Here is a 16,702-nt window from a genome sequence, read left to right as displayed (position 1 = left end):
ATTTAACTGCTAAAAATCTGTAAATAATATGAAAAATGGTTATTCCATTAGTTCTGTTCATCGACATCTTTCGTTGGAACATTTGTTCGCGTCAGAACACCGCCAGATGCGGGAACAAAGCATGTGTCAATTCCCCGGTCTGCCCAGATTGCTTCCAGACAGGGTTATAATTTTAAAATTTACGACCACCAAACAGCACCAGATGGGGGTTTTCTTTTTGAAATGTCTCCAATATTTCCAATGTTGGAAGTAACAAACAGATTTGCGTTGGGCACGTTGGGTAAAGAATGAAATCTTCGTTGTTTAGTTTTTCTCTAACTCTCTTGTGCTTTAGCTCAAGTACTTGGGCAGCAAAGTGACGGTAACTTAAACCACTGGAACTGTCTTTGGAAAAGTTACAGCACAAACCAGGTCGTGCACTTTCCGCTTGTTGTTTGTGTGCACGGTTTCCGGGTGCGGTCCCGTTCCAGATGCCTTGCGATATAAGAAAGAAACGCATTCTTCTCGCAGCACTCACACACACACGCACACACACGGGGTGCAGGGGCCGGCATAAATTAGATGCCGAAGTTGCATCGGCTGCATGCAGTTCTGGTGACCTTCCCAACTCCCCCCCCTCCCCCCGGCATGGGCAAAGTTTTATGGTGCGGCCGCGATCGTAAAACTCGGGCAAACAACCTTTGCTTGTCTTCTGCACGACACGCTGCTGCTGACTGTGAGATGATTCACCCGGCAAATGGACGCGATCGATCAATAATCGTACAGTTTATTAGGTTGTTAAATGTTTGCAACTTAACGTGGAAGGGTGTGAAAATAGTTTCAACAATAGAAATGGAAATAATTTCCAAGGTTCAACCTCAAACGCGTATGTCACAAAAAAACAAAATGGTTCATCTTTCACTAAACCGTGAACGTCTTTCACTAAATGTTTTGTTTCTTCTTGACAGTTCTGTCCCGCCTTTGCTTGACAGATCAAAACAAAAAAAAACTGTCAAAAATTTGCCCAAAATGGCTAACGAAACGTCACTCACATAACAGTAGTAGTGCGAGCAAGTCAGTGGGGGAGAAATCGTGGGCAAACGAATCTTCAATTTCACCGTAACCGAGAACTCATCTGGAGCTTGTTAGCCTTGCTAGGGAGGAAGAAGAAAAAGTTATTTCGATTCGCTCTCTATTGCACGCCTTTCCTTAGCTCATTCACTAATCCGTGCCACTTTTCTTACACACGCATCTTTTTTTTTGTTTCTCTCCACGTTCCAGACAATGGACTACTGTTCCCGGGGTCAGCATTTTAGCAGCAGTGACAGCAGCAGTAGTAGCCGCCGGGCTCGAACGGCGCCATTTTGAGCCGGTCGCGTCATCACCGGAATCCATCGCAGCAGAACCAACTGCGGCTACACTTGCGTTTAGTGTACACGATTAGTGGGACCGGTAAAAGGTGCCCCCGGGTGGGGGGCGTCCGGGGAAACATTCAGCAAATCGCTAGTATGTCCCGAATGTGTGCTGTCAGCAAACAGAAGCGTCTTAACCAAGGTTAGGGCGGTGTAAACGTGAGCTATTAGCATTAAAAAAAGTACCGGAAGATCCGGTCAGGATAAATGGTCTTAAGATTAAGGGAAAGTGTTAAGTTTAAGCAAGAATAGTGATGTGTGGTTGTTGAAACGTTGTTGAATATCGCTAAACATGAAGACAATGAAGATTTATAGTACGGCTTTTCTTCAATAATCGTAGGCACTCGGGTAATATACGGGCGCAGCCCCAAAAAGAAAAAAGGACCAATCGGCACCGTTTTGCTAATTGAACACCCCCGAACGGGAATAGAAAGTGTCCCCCCCCGGCAAGAGCTATGAGTGTGTTCAGTGATTTCCAGCGCATGTGGGTGCAGCGGTTTCCCCAGAGTTCGCTGTCGGACGCCTGGGAGCAGGATGTTCGGGCGAGTCTCGAGCGGCACAAGCAAAAGATCGCGGAACTGTCGAAGGAGCTCGAACAGGAAACGCTGTACGTCGAGTATCTCGAGCGATTGCTCGGCGATGTGGAGAAGTACCGGGAAGCGGGCGGCGATCCGTCCACCCTGTTCGAGGCGAACTCACCGGCATCGGCTGCCAATCTGTTGGCGGGCGGCGGCGGCGGCGGCGGCAGTAATCAATTGCGCGAACCACCGGGCAAGGCAGACGGGACGAATAACCAGTCGGACGGGGAGGAAGTGGTAAGTGGATGTTGTTCGATAGTTCGATTCGAGTTTTAGTTGTCTAACTTTGAGGTCTCCAAACTACGGGCCGTATGTCCTCACGAGATATACCGAGATTGGTCCTCAGCTGTGGCCAATTCCACTCAAAGCGGCCCGCCATCTAAAAAGTTTGGAGGCTCCTGGTCTAGCTGATGAAGATAGTATCATATTGACATACCAGGGTTGTCAAATTACTTCGTATTTCCTGAACCACTACACCAACCGTAGTAAATTTTGGCCATAAGAAATGAAAACCTATACGTAATATCTGTGCCGGTACGCCAAGGGAACATAAAGCCCAAAAAAAAGCGAACAGACAATCCAATCGATACGCTCACCGTAATCCACGAACAGGAGAGCAGAATGCCAATATAGCAAACCGGAGGATGGTTCGTAGCAGCTAATCGATTTAAGCGCCTGTGTCTGCAAAAAGGCAAAAAATAGTCCACCCGGAAAGCCTATTAAGCGAAGCCGGGATTTATTGTATTTATACGCTGCTCGTTCTTTACCTATTTGATGTCATTGCTTTTTTTTTGTTTGTTGGTGGGCTATTCGCGGACGAAAGATTAGCGACGCTGATAAACGTCGTACTTCTTGATGCCGGGTTTGCTAAATCCGGTATTGGAATTGGTGGATCGTTTCGTTTTTTTTGGGAGGATATCGATAAGAAAAGTCGTCGCTTGAGAGTTATGGGGTTTTTGTTTTAGGAATAACCAACTGGTGACGACACACCCAGGTTTGAAGTCTTTTTCTTTCCCTCGTCCAGGCGATTCCCGTTTTTCCCGTGACGAAAAAGATGCGTTAGAAACGTGTGGCTTTTTTAATGTATTCCCCACACGTACAGTACAGGCAAAAAGGTGAATTTGCGTTCGATTTGTCGTACCGAGCGTCCCCCGTTCTCTGGGACAGGGTTTCGCAACGGTACCACTTACTCATCCTTCTTTGTATCGTCTCCTATCATCCTGTTACGTACGTCCCTGCACGTGTGAGCACATCCACCGTGCGCTGTTGTGCACCATGCCCATCGACCCATGGCATCCGATGTCTGGCGAGGCTTATCGCAATACACCGTAACTAATTTTTGCTCCCCGAAACGTACAGCTTTTCTCGTACGGGGTTGTCTCGCACTCGGCTGTCGGAAATGCAGTTCTGCCGGGCAGTGTGTACGTTGCTCATACCTCCCCAAGCACAACCAGATGGAACGAATTGACCGGTGTAATAGGACGGTGATGACGATGAAGCTAAAATTATCTTATCGCACCTTTTCGCACTATCAGAACATGTCGTCTGTGTGTGTGTGTACCAGAACATGCTCTGATAGGGCGATGTCAGTGGACAGATATAAGGGGGGGGGGGGGGGGGGCGACCTAGAGTCCAAGAAATTATTCAAGGATTGCCCAAGCGGCAGGGAAATGTGTAACAGAATGCGCGTGGAGTCGAATTGTTATGGTAATTTTATTTCTTTCGATATGTTTTTTTTCTTCAATACTTCGTATCCATACGTCTTATCGGCGTTTCAGTCGCAGAGGTTAGTTTAACGTCCGATAACATGTTTTATTTGGTGTTGCAACAAAGTGTCCAGACTGACGCGAGACCTTCAGAACGGCAGGTAATGTCATGCCGGCGGAAAGTATGTAAAGTTTTGTGACATTTCTGTCTACTTGCTATGCGCTACAGATAGCCTAGCAATTTAAGTTCCAGAAGTTCTTATCGGGGGCGGCCCGATGGTGCATTTGATAAAACGGCGCCAGTCCACACGGCCGGACCGGGTTCAAATCCCATCCGGACCGCCCCCCCGTAGCAAGGACTGACTATCCGTGGACTGGCTACGTGGTAAAATAAGTCTAGTAAGCCAGAAATGGCCGGCGTGACCTGTAAGGTCGTTAAGCCAAGAAGAAGAAGTTCTTAACGATAAAACCTAGATACGGAGTATTGAAGGAACTCATTTGGTTTCTTCTTGAGAATTTCTATCTCCTCCATATTCAGCAACGTTTTGAAGATATCTGGTCTTAAAATATGGCAAGTCTAGGCAATTCTCACTTAAATTTAACAAACTTAACGAACTTTTATTTACTGAGAGAGTCCTGCCCTGTCCTTTCGATGAAAGAAACAGGGGCCAAGGGACAAGGGACCAAGACACAAGGGTCCGCCTACCAGTAGCTGTTACAAACTTCCAAAAAGTCACACGGTGCGCCGGGTGTTGTGCAATTAAATGACGGTATATCACGTACCAATACTAGTTGCAAGTTCCCCGTTTACCCTCCCCAGCAGCTCCCTCAATTCAAAGCAATTCTTGAGTGGTGGGTGCGTTACCAGTGGATTGTCTATCGAACACGACCGTGCAGCTATGGTTTTCTATGCGCCGGCTCATGCCGACTAGAATGATGTCAATGTATGGCTGTGAATGTGAGAGCGTGTGTGCCCTAGCACTGGAACAAAAACAGAACCTGAAAGCAGGAAGCGAATCACTAACCACCTACCAGAAATGGCACCATGCGCGCAATTGTGTCCAATCGATGGCAATTAGATAGCTGACAAGAAGGGATCTACTATGATATCATACGCTTCATCGCAGCAGTTTAATAGTTTGATTTAGTGACTCCGTGCGGGTGTACGCCAGTTAGTCTGATTCACTGCATTAATGATCAGTAACCTGAAACCGTGATGAGTTGGAGTTGGGTTTTTTTTTCTCTTTTATTCTCCAACCCAGTGAGATCTACTAGCTTTGCTTTTCCTGAAGGAAAAACGATTCTCCGACACAATTAATGTAAATACAACGCTTGATGGAGTCTCTTCCGCTGAAACAGCTCACACATGACTATGAATGCCCTTCGTCTGACACGTCTCAGACTGTTGCGGTGTTTATTGGGAAGAATTTGTCTATTTTGCAATTTATTCTTGTTTATATTGAGCGTTCCATTCACTTGATTCTGTTTCAATGTTTAACGATTAAAAAAAAGCACGCTTACTTTCATTCGTAGCACTGTAGCCCTTGCACAACTACCAAGAACAAACGCCTGTGTGTCCGTTTGTACAGGTGGGCGGTGTTGCTATATCTAATCGGTTTACTAAATGCGTAGTCGCATCGATGATAACGCACATCGTACTCACACATATGCGCGCGCTGTGCGTTGATATATCACAAAAGCTAACAACAACCCGCTGATGACGCGTATATGCCTCTCTCACATCCGATATCTGTGTACATGTAATGTAAGCTTGGAACAGTCCCTGCCCTTTACACCATCGCTCTAACACATGCAAACAGATCGCAGATATCTCTCTGTCTTTTCTTGAAAGATCGTTTAAAGATCACGTCACATTATCTTGCCACCCTACCAAAAGTGTTTTGAGACTTGAGCGTTTGTTGAGGGTTGAGTGTTGTTTGCTCTTCTTCGTGTGTCTTTCCAAACAAGGTGCAATAGCGATGCGTGGTTAGAATTCCATTTTGGCAAGAGCGAGTATGAGTGTATGTGTGTGTGTAGGGGGATGTTACCAGCAAACCGGAAATGTAAACGCATGTACGTTATTTCTTTTTCTGCATCAGCAATACTACGATCTTAGATAAGCAGTGTTGTGATCGCGAGAATACTATTCTACGCACGTCAGTTTGCTCTGTACACACGTTGAGTGCTTCATACCGTTTACCGAGATGTAGAAAGTGTGCACAAATGGTGATCAGTCGGGATTTATCTTTTACGATCTCACTCTCGCTCTATGTTTGCAGTAATGCGTGGCGAACATCTTCATCGTGGGATGGGGATTAAGGAAGGGTTGGGCGAAAACCCCACACAAAAGCAGAAAACAGAATGTCTCGAAAACTCGACCCTAACCTAACCTCTTTTTGTGTACAAACGATCGTTGATACCGTGGTCCGGAAACTCCACAACTACTACTACTCCACAGTCTCTCGTTTTCTCGTTTGCTGCAGCGCATCTTGAGAGCATTTGCAACTACCACCAGCAATGCCAGAGGTTACTAATTAGACTACGTTGCATCTTTTCCACACCTACACACACGCAAAGTAAGAGCTTTTCCATCACTCTGCCGCCACTGCAAACAGATGATCTCCCGGTACTGGGGAGGAGTACATTGTGGAGGTGAAGAGCGCACACGTATCGATACAGATAAAATGGTGAGCATCCTCAATTCCACCAACATGGCGTAATACGCGCGAGGGTAGGTCAGATGCGCACACGTTTGGGCCCCCCCAGTTGTAGTTGAGCCGTGTTACGGTCCGGTGGTGGTCCAGCTACCCTTTTCTGTCGCAAAAGGTTGTACTGTTGTGTGTGTCGATGCGCGGGCGCTCGCGTTTTTCTTGCGCCCTGGGTGCATGTTTACGGGTTTTTTTGTTTTCTCCAATTTCCTCGTCGAGTGTGCCTTTTCCTTTTTCCCCTACACCAAAAAAACACACCGTCGTTCGCGTCACGTTACAGCACCTGGTGGGTTTTCGCTGTTCAGTGCGGAATTGTTGTTAATAATTCACACCGCGCCTAGCTTTACCCCCCGGTAGAGGAGGTGGAGAACCCGTACGGTGTGTTATTCACGCTTTCGATGCGTTCGTTTCACTCCGGGGCGCCACTATATTATACACGGCAGTAAGCACAGTAAGCCAGTTCGCTAACTTCGGTGTGTGTGATGTATTTTGTTATGTACCGTTTTTCGGTGTGTTATTTTCTTGTGCTGGAAGGAGTTATGGCCGATAGTGTGCAGTGCAGCGAACGTGCGTGCGATTGATGGGGGTGCGCGGTGTCTTTCTGCTCGATCATATTGATTGGACACAATTGCATAAATCAGACATGATCCACTACAAATCCGGGTTCCATGTTCCGTCTGCATACCCGGCTATGTTTGTCATGTGGTATGAGTTTCAACTCATTGTGCTACAACGTTGAGGCGATATAGCTCCAAATTCCTTGAGAAATTGCCTTTGTTATGTGTTTTTGTGAAGATAACACGTCTAATCGTCTTTTATTCTTCTTCTTCTTTATAATTGCTCAGCAACTAGATCTAGAACCTACCTCAATAGGACTATTAAGACTTTACTGATCATATTCTGGTCTAGAATACCTCTATTAGATCTTCTCAGATTTGCTAATCCAAAACCCCACTTCAGTGAGTCCTGCTTATATAGAGAGCACAAACCAGTCGAGAATTGAACCTGGAATTCAGAACCTGGGACGGCTGTACTGTTTTTGATCAGTTCTTGGCTCATTAAGAAATATTTAGGTATCTCCAGTTTTGGTACCAAAAATTGGATAAACCTCAACATCAGAAGAGTTGTGTTCTAAGCGAAGATGTTGTTCATAAACCACTACTCATTGTTGGCATGGTGGTCCTAGCTTAAATTCTCCAAGTACTCCACATGTCCATATATATATTTATAGAACCCTCGTTGTTTGCATTCAGCCGGAAATATGCGCTAGGATACGGTGGAACGCAGTAGAAATCTGTGTCATCGAAGGGGGGAATGAACCATTTCACTCTAGCAAAATGGGCCCCATTTCCCCGATTCCATATGCGCATATCGTACTCGCCACTTCGTCTCTCGTCTCTGCCGCCGTTCAGAACGACCACTTCCTGATCAGCTGTAATCAGCGTCCTTTTTCACCCCCCTATACATTAAATTTAAAAAAAACATGGTGTCCCATTCTCAAGCCCTTTGCGTCATGGTACTCCCCGACCAAGAGCTGCCGGCTGAATTGCATGTTCCGGATGTATTCGGTGTGTGAGGGGAGGAGTTTCTACGTGTATAATGGAATTTGGAATTTAGTGCAATATTCAGTGTGTAAGGGTTATGTCATATGGCTGCAATGATAATAGGCACGTTGACGCCTATATTTCCCTCATATATCAGTTAATTGGGGGCGGGTTTTACAAAATTGCACAAGATGAACGAAGAAGATAGTTTTCTTGGAAAATTTAGATCACAATTTAATGGCAAAGCACCTTGAAGTAGGCAAATAAAGAATCTAAACCCCAACATTCCGGTTTCAGTCTGAATTGGTGCTGCTGTTCGGTCTCGATCATACAACGGAATGCACCAAATGGGAACCCTCCCACACACGATACGGGAGCTGATTTTATATAATCATTTTCAATTTCTAACTGTCCCGCGGGTCTCGCTATTGACCTGACCGCCGGCAAAAACACAATGTGGTGCAGGAAGGGGCAATGTGGGAAGGGTGGGATTAGTAAGAAGCGAAGCACAGTGAGATATCTGTACGTGTGAAACATTGCACCCGTATAGCACACAGTGGCGTTGCAATCGCATCGTTAACGGAACGCCATCTACCGATGCTCCCCGTCTCTAGGTCTTATCATGCTCTCGTTTGGTGTTTTTTGTTGCTTCGCCCGGCACTGTATAAGCCACCGGCCATTGAACGTTTTATTATCGTACAGTGTAGAGAAGGGAAGAAGAAAAACAAGACTAGGGTGAGGGAAAAAAATATCTTTATCTCGAACGACGAGTGTGACTAGCGTGACACCCAGTGTCCTCACGCCAGTTTGACGTTTGGTGTCGATAGCAAAACAATCACCACAGCTGGGTGGGTAACATCCAGAAACTAAGGGCATTTCATCCGGGAAACGGTCGCCAAGTGGATAGTGTTTGTGGGTAATTCATATCTTCATAGAGATTCCGCTCGGTTTTCACCGGTAGTGTGTAGTTCGTTTTCGTGAATAGTATTGAGGTACTACCAAGAGAGTTCCCAAGAGATCCTCTATCGGTCGGGACATCAGAATAGAAGATACACGTTACCTAACAAGGTTCCAAACAAGTGCTCCAACACCGTGTTTAGTAACGTTTGAAGTAAGTTCTACTTTTTTCCTTTAGACGAACACGGAAAGGTACACGAATAGTTGACTGTGAATTGCAAAAAAGGTAGAACAGCACGCGCGGTGGTGAAATAGAAAACCCAGACAAGTTAGTGTGTACGCCGTGACGGATAAGATTTTTTTTTTGTTGCTACAGTTCCAATGTAGTTGTAATCGACGAAACGATGAAATCGAACCAAAAGGTGTCCGTATCGGATAAGATAAAGATCTGGAGCTCAAGGGTAAGTAGTATCGTCTAGCGTGAAGGGATGTCTTTTTTTTTCTTGGGGGGGCGGAAACGGTTCGGTTTTGTTCATTCCAAATGTTGATGAGCTAGCCAATCACGGGGTTAAAACCATATAGCTTCTAGCTATAAAGCTAAAAGTGCAACTCAAAGGGCACATATACACAGGGAAAGAATGATAAGACAGAGGGCCAGAAGGCATGATAGGGATAGGTCCTATCGGAATATGATGTATTGCTTTCTCTCTCTCTTGTTTGTTTCCCAAATCGGCAAAAAACTCACGTTTTTGAGTGCTGCACACGAAACAGCTGCAGATGTTTTTCGAACACCGGGAGTTTTTATATCGCGCGCGTGCCTGCGGTTACACAGTGTTTCTGTGCCCCAAATCATGGCAGACGAAGACAGATGAATGATGCTATGAATAAGGGAAGGAGTGGGCTCCACACGCGCGCCGCCCGGTTAACATGTTTGGCTACTCGGCGATTCTTTGCACCTGTAGTCGAAATCTTCCTCCTCAATATGGTCTTAGTATCCGGTGTAGTGTGTGGAAGTTTCTTCAATACGCAGCCGCAACCATTCTCACATCTTAAGGATGTAATTTCCTGCAGTAGTCACAGCGTGCGAGATGGCTTCATTAGTGTAGGGCAGGGTTATAGAGATTGCAGCAGCACGCGGTATCGTCTTCTGTCTGGTAAATTACCAACCAAGCTATGTTGGGGTTTGTTCTTCCTGGTGTAGCACATGCACAGTACTAGTATGCAGTACCCACACTGCAGTTGCTTATTATTCTTCTCTTTATTTGTGTTTTCATCCATTGTTGAGGCTATCTGTGACTTGCATTTCTTTTTCGCTCTGTATGGTCGTCGATGTGTCTGGAGGACATGGTTCAGTTGAGATCTCCGGCTGGATACCGAGAATTCAGACTGGGTGTGTTCTTGATTGGTGCATTTGATATACTAGATTTTATGGACTAGGAGTCTGTTTCTCCTCTCGATACCCGTTTAGAAGTTGATGTTCTTAAAATTAGACGAGACGCTTTTACGCCCACCAGAGGTGTCAAACTGTTGATCTGCGAACATTTCCTACAGAATTCAAACGTATCAGCATTCTGTTTGGATACAAATAACAACCTCAAATGTTGAGTAAATACACAACACTATTCGTGTCATAAGAGCTAAACGTGTTCACAATGGAACGAGTTCGACATCGCTGTAATGGAGTGTGTTTATAGACCAAAACGGTGCAGTTGCACACGCCACAATCAAAGTTCGTGCTGCACATCCGTGAGTCAACATGCTCTGGTTTATGCTGGCCATTGGCTTTTGTTGCCTTTGGATAACCTTTCCGCAGGAGCAGGAGACACATAAAAATTTTATAACCCAATCGTCGTCAAACGCGATCGCGGCGAACGGTTTGTTAAAAGAACCTAGCACAACATCCAGTAGCGCTCGATTTCCGTTCCGTGATTCCTGCCGGGAACTTTTAATTAAAAGTCCAACGTGCCGACTGCCATTGTTTATTTTGCAGTATCGCAATACTGCAATAATCAAATATTGCCACGCGAGTCAAAGATCGTCCCGGTGGTTTGCATCTTTTACTGTTGGTCGGTCACCAACCATCAACAACTAGCAGATCGTCACGCAAATTAAAGCTGTTGTTCAGACTGTGACGTGTCAGCAAACGATCACTTGTTGCATTTGCTTGCATAGAAGTTTCACTATGATACGAGTTCCTTTGCAGCACTTAAGACGTGAACTGAGCCCTCTTCCCTCTAATGGTACAATGAAAAATATTTTAGAGAACGCTGCGAAATAAAAACTTGAACTCGCATTTCCTTTACCAACTACCATTTTTCAATTAGAAATGGGGTTGTGCTAAAGCAAACGCGACACATGTGTCATCGGTCGCTAGAGGCCTTTGCAGTGGTAATGGTCTCCATTTAAGAGCTAATTTCACTCACTCGCTTTCTCGCTCCCTGTCTCGCGTAAGTTCTTAATGAAATGTGTAATGGTGAACACGGGCACCAACACCACAGAGTGGAAACGTGTCGGCTGACGGGTGTAAACTTCACGCATCGTTCTTTGCATATTCGGGTGGTGCCGGCCAAGCAAAAAAGCGATTGCGTCGAGAAAGTGTGCCCTTTTTCTGTGTGCCGAGAAAGCAATAAAATAAAACATCCGTGCATAAATGGCATAAACAGCAGCAGTGGGAAAATGAGAAGCAAAAAAGGCAACAGAGAAACAAAGCTACTAGCTGTTACTTTCGGTAAGACTAATGTGTGGTCTTTATTAAAAAAAAATATAAGAGAAGATGCCAATAAACCACGCACTCGGGGGCTGCAATGGATCAGAATCGAAGATTGAGGTTAAATTTCTTTTCGGCAGCATGCTCCTCACGTACATTCTTTGGATGTGTTCTTTTAGGTGATATATAATTTTTTTGTGTGTGTGAAGATAATGGCGACCAATATATGAGCCGCGCGCGCGCCATTTCACACAGTCACAGATGACGCATTTGTTTGCTGCAAGGTGGTCACGCCAAGTGTTGAACATCATCGACCCTGGTCCGTCTTAGGTGTTTGATAATCGATAAGATAAGCAAACCCGTGGCAGCGATACAGCTGGCTAAATGTGCGCGACTGTTCAAGCGAAATGGCTGCAAAAAGCAATGAATAGTCGGGTATCAGCCATTTGCGTGATCAGTATGGAGGTATATAGAGTTTTTGGGGGTTTGTTAATAATTGATTTTGGAAAACACATTCGTGTAGAGAAAAGCAAAATTAGTTTAATAGACTGACATTATACTCATCTTCTCCTTCTAATAATATTATCCTTTTGTCGTTATTCTTGCTTTACAGAATCAAATAATCAAAGCCGCGGCTAGTAATCAACAACCTGCTGCCGGTACAGCTCCACCCGCCGACGATGCAGAGGTGGCCAGTAATGCGACCGGCGGCGGCGAATCGACCGAACAAGGCGTTCAGCTCCGGTCACGTGATCTGCCGCCGAATCGCAACAATAGCCCACTGAATCAGTGTATTAACGAGCTAACCTCAAACCTGCACAGTCGCCGGTGTGTGAGCGAGCTGGTGGCAGCGAGCAGCACCAGCGGCACCAACACCCCAATCAACCCGGCCAACGATACGGCCCAACAGTCAACCGGCGGGCAACAATCAACTACGAACGGTCCGGAACCGACTGCTAACGGGGCGACCCATGACGTACCGACCGAGATGGAATCGTCCGGACCGGTACCGGATGTCGGTCGGGTTGGAACGAACCGGACGCGCAGTGCCAGCCAAAGTGAAGCACAACCGTTGCTCGCCTCGCCGAGTCACTTTGTGACCGTGATTGAAGTGAAAGAATCCAAAAGCAATGGTGGAGGTGGTGGTGGTGGTGGTGGTAGTGGAGGTGGGAATGGAGTTGGTGAGAACGATACCGAGACACCGTCGGTACCGAAGACGGCAAACTACGAGAATGTGCTGATCAACACCGGTGCCCGGTTCGGTGGCAGTGTGGAGAATCTGGTAGCGGGTGAACTTCCGCAGCAACATCAGCAACACCAGCACACCGGCGGTGTAAGCAGCAGTGCCAGTACGTTCCTGGATGCAAAACATCCGAAACCACCGGATCGGAGCAGTGACGGTGGTGGTGGTGGCAGCTTTACCGGCGGTAGTTCAATATCTGAACGCACCTCGCAGCTGCTCGGTGCCTCGTCAGCTGCAGCCGACCTCAAGAAAAAGGTCCCCCCACGGTAAGTAGGCAATTGCAGATTTTTTTGCTGGGAAATCAGATATTGATTGCATGGAATTCGGGTCGAGTGTAGTGTTGGGCGAATCGAATTCAGATTAATAATTCTGAATCTTGATTCTGAAGATTCATCAATCCTCAAAGATTCATAAATCCTTGAGGATCTTCAATTTTTAGTCTTAGTTAAAGCTTCTGTAATATCCGTCCAGTCGTTAAAAGACTGGTGCACCACGAACCAGAGCGTACGGATGGGTAAATCTTCAATTTTTCCGGACTCGGAGTAATCCGACTCCGAGACATTCCGGAGTATACTCCGGAGTAACTCCGGCATTATTAACGACGGGGGTGGGAATCAGTTCAAGTTCCCCGTTAACATTGGATGCAGCACCGGAGTTAACTCCAGAGTATTCCGGTACCAACTCCAGAGTAATTCGGAGTCAACTCCGGAGTAATTAATAAGGAGTTATTATTCCAGAGTTACTCCAGAGTTAAATCCGGATTATTTCGGAGTAATTGCTTTGGAGTATATTCCGGTTTTACTACGTCGGAGTCGGAGTGGATTCGTGATACCAATCCGGAGTTCCCACCACTACCAGAGTGCTCATTTCGAGAAATTGTAGATCTTCTGCCTCCGCATCTGGACCGGCGCATTCTTGCGTTCTCTGGACGAATTGTACGGTCACGTTATAGGGCGTTACATGCAGAGGCGTTACACTACCGCCTTAGTGAGATCCAAGACCGATTGCATTATCAAATATAATCGACAATGAGATAAGCACCATGCTGTTGAAAAGGAGAGAAGAATGTTATATTTTTTGAATGGGGGAGATATACACTCAGCATTTTGAAGAAAGAGGTTCATGAAGGTCGTAATTCTTCAAAAGGGCATACTACCTCAATTATTGGGATTTTTGCGCAGTACAGGAAATCAGGCAAACAAAAACAGGTTTTCCTTAAACTTTACACACCTTGTTCGTTTCGTGCCAATGTTGTTTCCATCTACCTAACAACAAACGCATTGGAAACATTGCTCCGAAAGCATAACAAACGTTAGTTGACACAGGAAAACTAGACATGCAAACAGGCCAGCTGTTTATGTTTATGACTGCCACAAAACATTAACCCCCCCCCCCTGTACGTGTTTTGCTGCCTTCAATGGCTGGCACTGGCAGTACGGCAATTTTACGGCTAAATTCGTTGCACATCCCGTGGTAGTACCACCGGCAGGTGAATCGTACACCGTTCGACGTACGATTGGCAACGGCAATCAACACTTGTTTATGGTTGTTAACCCGGGCCTAGGGAGCACCGTTACGAGCTACGTAAAACTATTTCACTAGCTTTGCTTGTTTTGTTTAAATCTTTCCACCTTTTTTTCCTTCTTTTGTTAGCGTTTGATTAGTTTTATAATCTTAGGTATTTGATTCATATATTAATCAATGCGTTTGTAAACATTAAACAATAAAAAAAAACCACACTGCACGCGCCTGTATCGGTTTTTTGCGGGCGTACTTCGATAGATAAAATTTCCCAATGAGCTGTACAAAATGGTTAAAAGTCGTTCCGTTGGAAGAAAACTCGTATGACTAATGGTAACCCAACGTTCCGGGGAGGTCTAACGCATAGATGCGCATCGATGTGTGGTGTGCGTTGTGTTGCGTGAAGCGCACGAGCGGATCGCGCACGGAAGTAACGCACACAGGCCACCGGGCTTAACCGGCAGTTCCAGCGAAACGTTACCATGAACGCCTGTTCCGTGTGCGTGCCCGGGCGCGGTTTTAGCTTTCTCTTGCCGGCCATATTCTAAGCGGCTCATCTTTTTTTCGCTTTTACAACTTGGAAAGCTCGAATATTCGTGATGCGCGCGAGGTTAGACGATCATTAGCGAGATGATGTACCAATTAGGGGGATGATGTGAATGCTTCGTCTGCTTCTTTGTGGATGCTTCTCGTCCCAAGGTCAGCCCGGGCTTTCCCCGTATCGTATCGGGACGTCTGCTTTGTTGGTGCATTCCTTCGCCTACATCCACACAGATCCCCGGCAGAGGTGTAAATCAAGCTGGTGAGCAGTCCAACAGAGTCTCTTAATTACAGGCTCTCAGTACTCTGGATCTTCATCTTCAGGTTCTTAACATGTTTGGTGACTTTTGTTTTTATATCATCCAAAAAACACCTGTTCGTAGTAGGTGACACAACAGAGTCCATCCTCAAAACCGTCACGTTCGATGGAACATAAGGCTTCAACAAATAACGGCCCATTTTTTTTGCGTCACCATCACTATCAACTTCAGTCACACGAAACGTGTGAAGCTTTTATTGGTGCTTTGTGGTCGGTATCGAATTTATGCACGTATGTCGAAAAAAAGAAATACACACGAGCCAAGCGCCAAGAGGTGAGCATCGTGAGATTGTGCCCGAAATGGATTCCACAGTTTCCCAGGGATGATGAAGATGTGTGCTATTTAGAATATCTTGCAAAAAACCTTGAGGAGGACCTCACACACGAAACGCAATCGATCAATAACTCAAAGATATTCGTTTAGAGGACCCATCTCCACAAAGGAACCACGGTCTGGAAAATTGGAAATCCTCCCACCCAGCTTAATGTGCCCAAAAATTGTGCAAAACTTTGGGTGTCGCAAAAACAAAAGCCAAAAGCGACAGACACACCAGTCAATCTACTGGGTTTGCTCTGGGTGCACCCAACTGGAAATGAGGAATGGTATGAGGTAACCGCCATCTCAACATCCAAAGCAATCCGATCCCCCCGGTGTGTATCGCTGTGCCGAGGCATCGACCACCGACGACAACCGGCTCACGTTTGCTCACCGCGTCAGACGTTCGCCAGCCGGGCGCGGGGGGTTGTGAGGTTGACATTTACGTACCAGTTGCATAACGTACGCTCTTTGGAGTTTTGTGTGCAACACACTGTGAAGCAACACAGCTCTCGCGCATACCGTCAGAAAACAGAATGGCGAAAAACGAAAAACGTTACTTCTTTTTTTTTGATGTCGCGAAAGATGTCGTGAGCTATTTCTGCGAGTTCTTTGATGGCATGACAAACCCCAACTTGACGACAAACACACATCAAATCTGCCGAGAGTCAATGAGTCAGGGTAGTTAATTAACACATATTCCGTGTGTTTTTTTTTTGTGTTTGTTGCTTACTATATACCGGACATTCCAAGTTGCGATCGGAAACGCTTCCCTCTCGCACCATCCGAAAGGATGTCAGTAAAGAGCAGCTTCAAGGTACTTGTCCTTATCAAAACATGGTGGCCAACTCCACCCTATCGTGAATCATCGTTCGGCAAAGAATCAAGCAAAATAAAAGAACTCATCAAGAATTCTCATCTTCCTTTCTCTGCATCTTTCGCCGGATGCGTGATGTTTTTATTGGGCAAATACGACTAATTTTGTGGACATGTTTTTATTTCTTCGGAGGTATACCCATCCAATCCATTCACCGGTTGGGTTTTGGGTTGGTTGGTGTGTGTGTCTGTATTGTACGTTGGAAAGTCCGGAACTGGTTTTTCCGCAGCTGCAGAATAGTTTTTTTTTCAGACACGGATTATGGAGATGGAACAATCCTTGATTCGGGTATATCCCCAATACCTCTGAGCGTACTGTGCGTGTGCACGGATTTGTCCTTGGCTTCTCATTCTTC

At 45.9% G+C, this 16,702-nt stretch overlaps 1 protein-coding gene across 4 annotated transcripts in view; it reads left to right on the top strand.

Moving 5' to 3' along the window:
• The window catches only part of LOC125761163 (active breakpoint cluster region-related protein), a 32,567-nt gene that overhangs the window by 5,509 nt on the left and 10,356 nt on the right, over window positions 1-16,702 (top strand). For 2 of the 4 annotated variants that reach the window (XM_049422080.1, XM_049422073.1), the window contains exons 2-3: window positions 1,261-2,206; window positions 12,145-13,040. In XM_049422080.1, coding sequence (XP_049278037.1) covers window positions 1,847-2,206; window positions 12,145-13,040 — 1,256 coding nt within the window. In that variant the 5' untranslated portion in view covers window positions 1,261-1,846. Of the gene's footprint in view, window positions 1-1,260; window positions 2,207-5,630; window positions 6,502-9,062; window positions 9,286-11,132; window positions 11,997-12,144; window positions 13,041-16,702 lie in introns of those variants that run through there. The other 2 variants (XM_049422093.1, XM_049422088.1) reach the window with 2 other exon arrangements.

Source organism: Anopheles funestus, chromosome X (assembly GCF_943734845.2).
Source record: "Anopheles funestus chromosome X, idAnoFuneDA-416_04, whole genome shotgun sequence".
NCBI classification, from domain to species: Eukaryota; Metazoa; Arthropoda; class Insecta; order Diptera; family Culicidae; genus Anopheles; species Anopheles funestus.
This window is presented reverse-complemented; position numbering and strand designations above follow the sequence as displayed.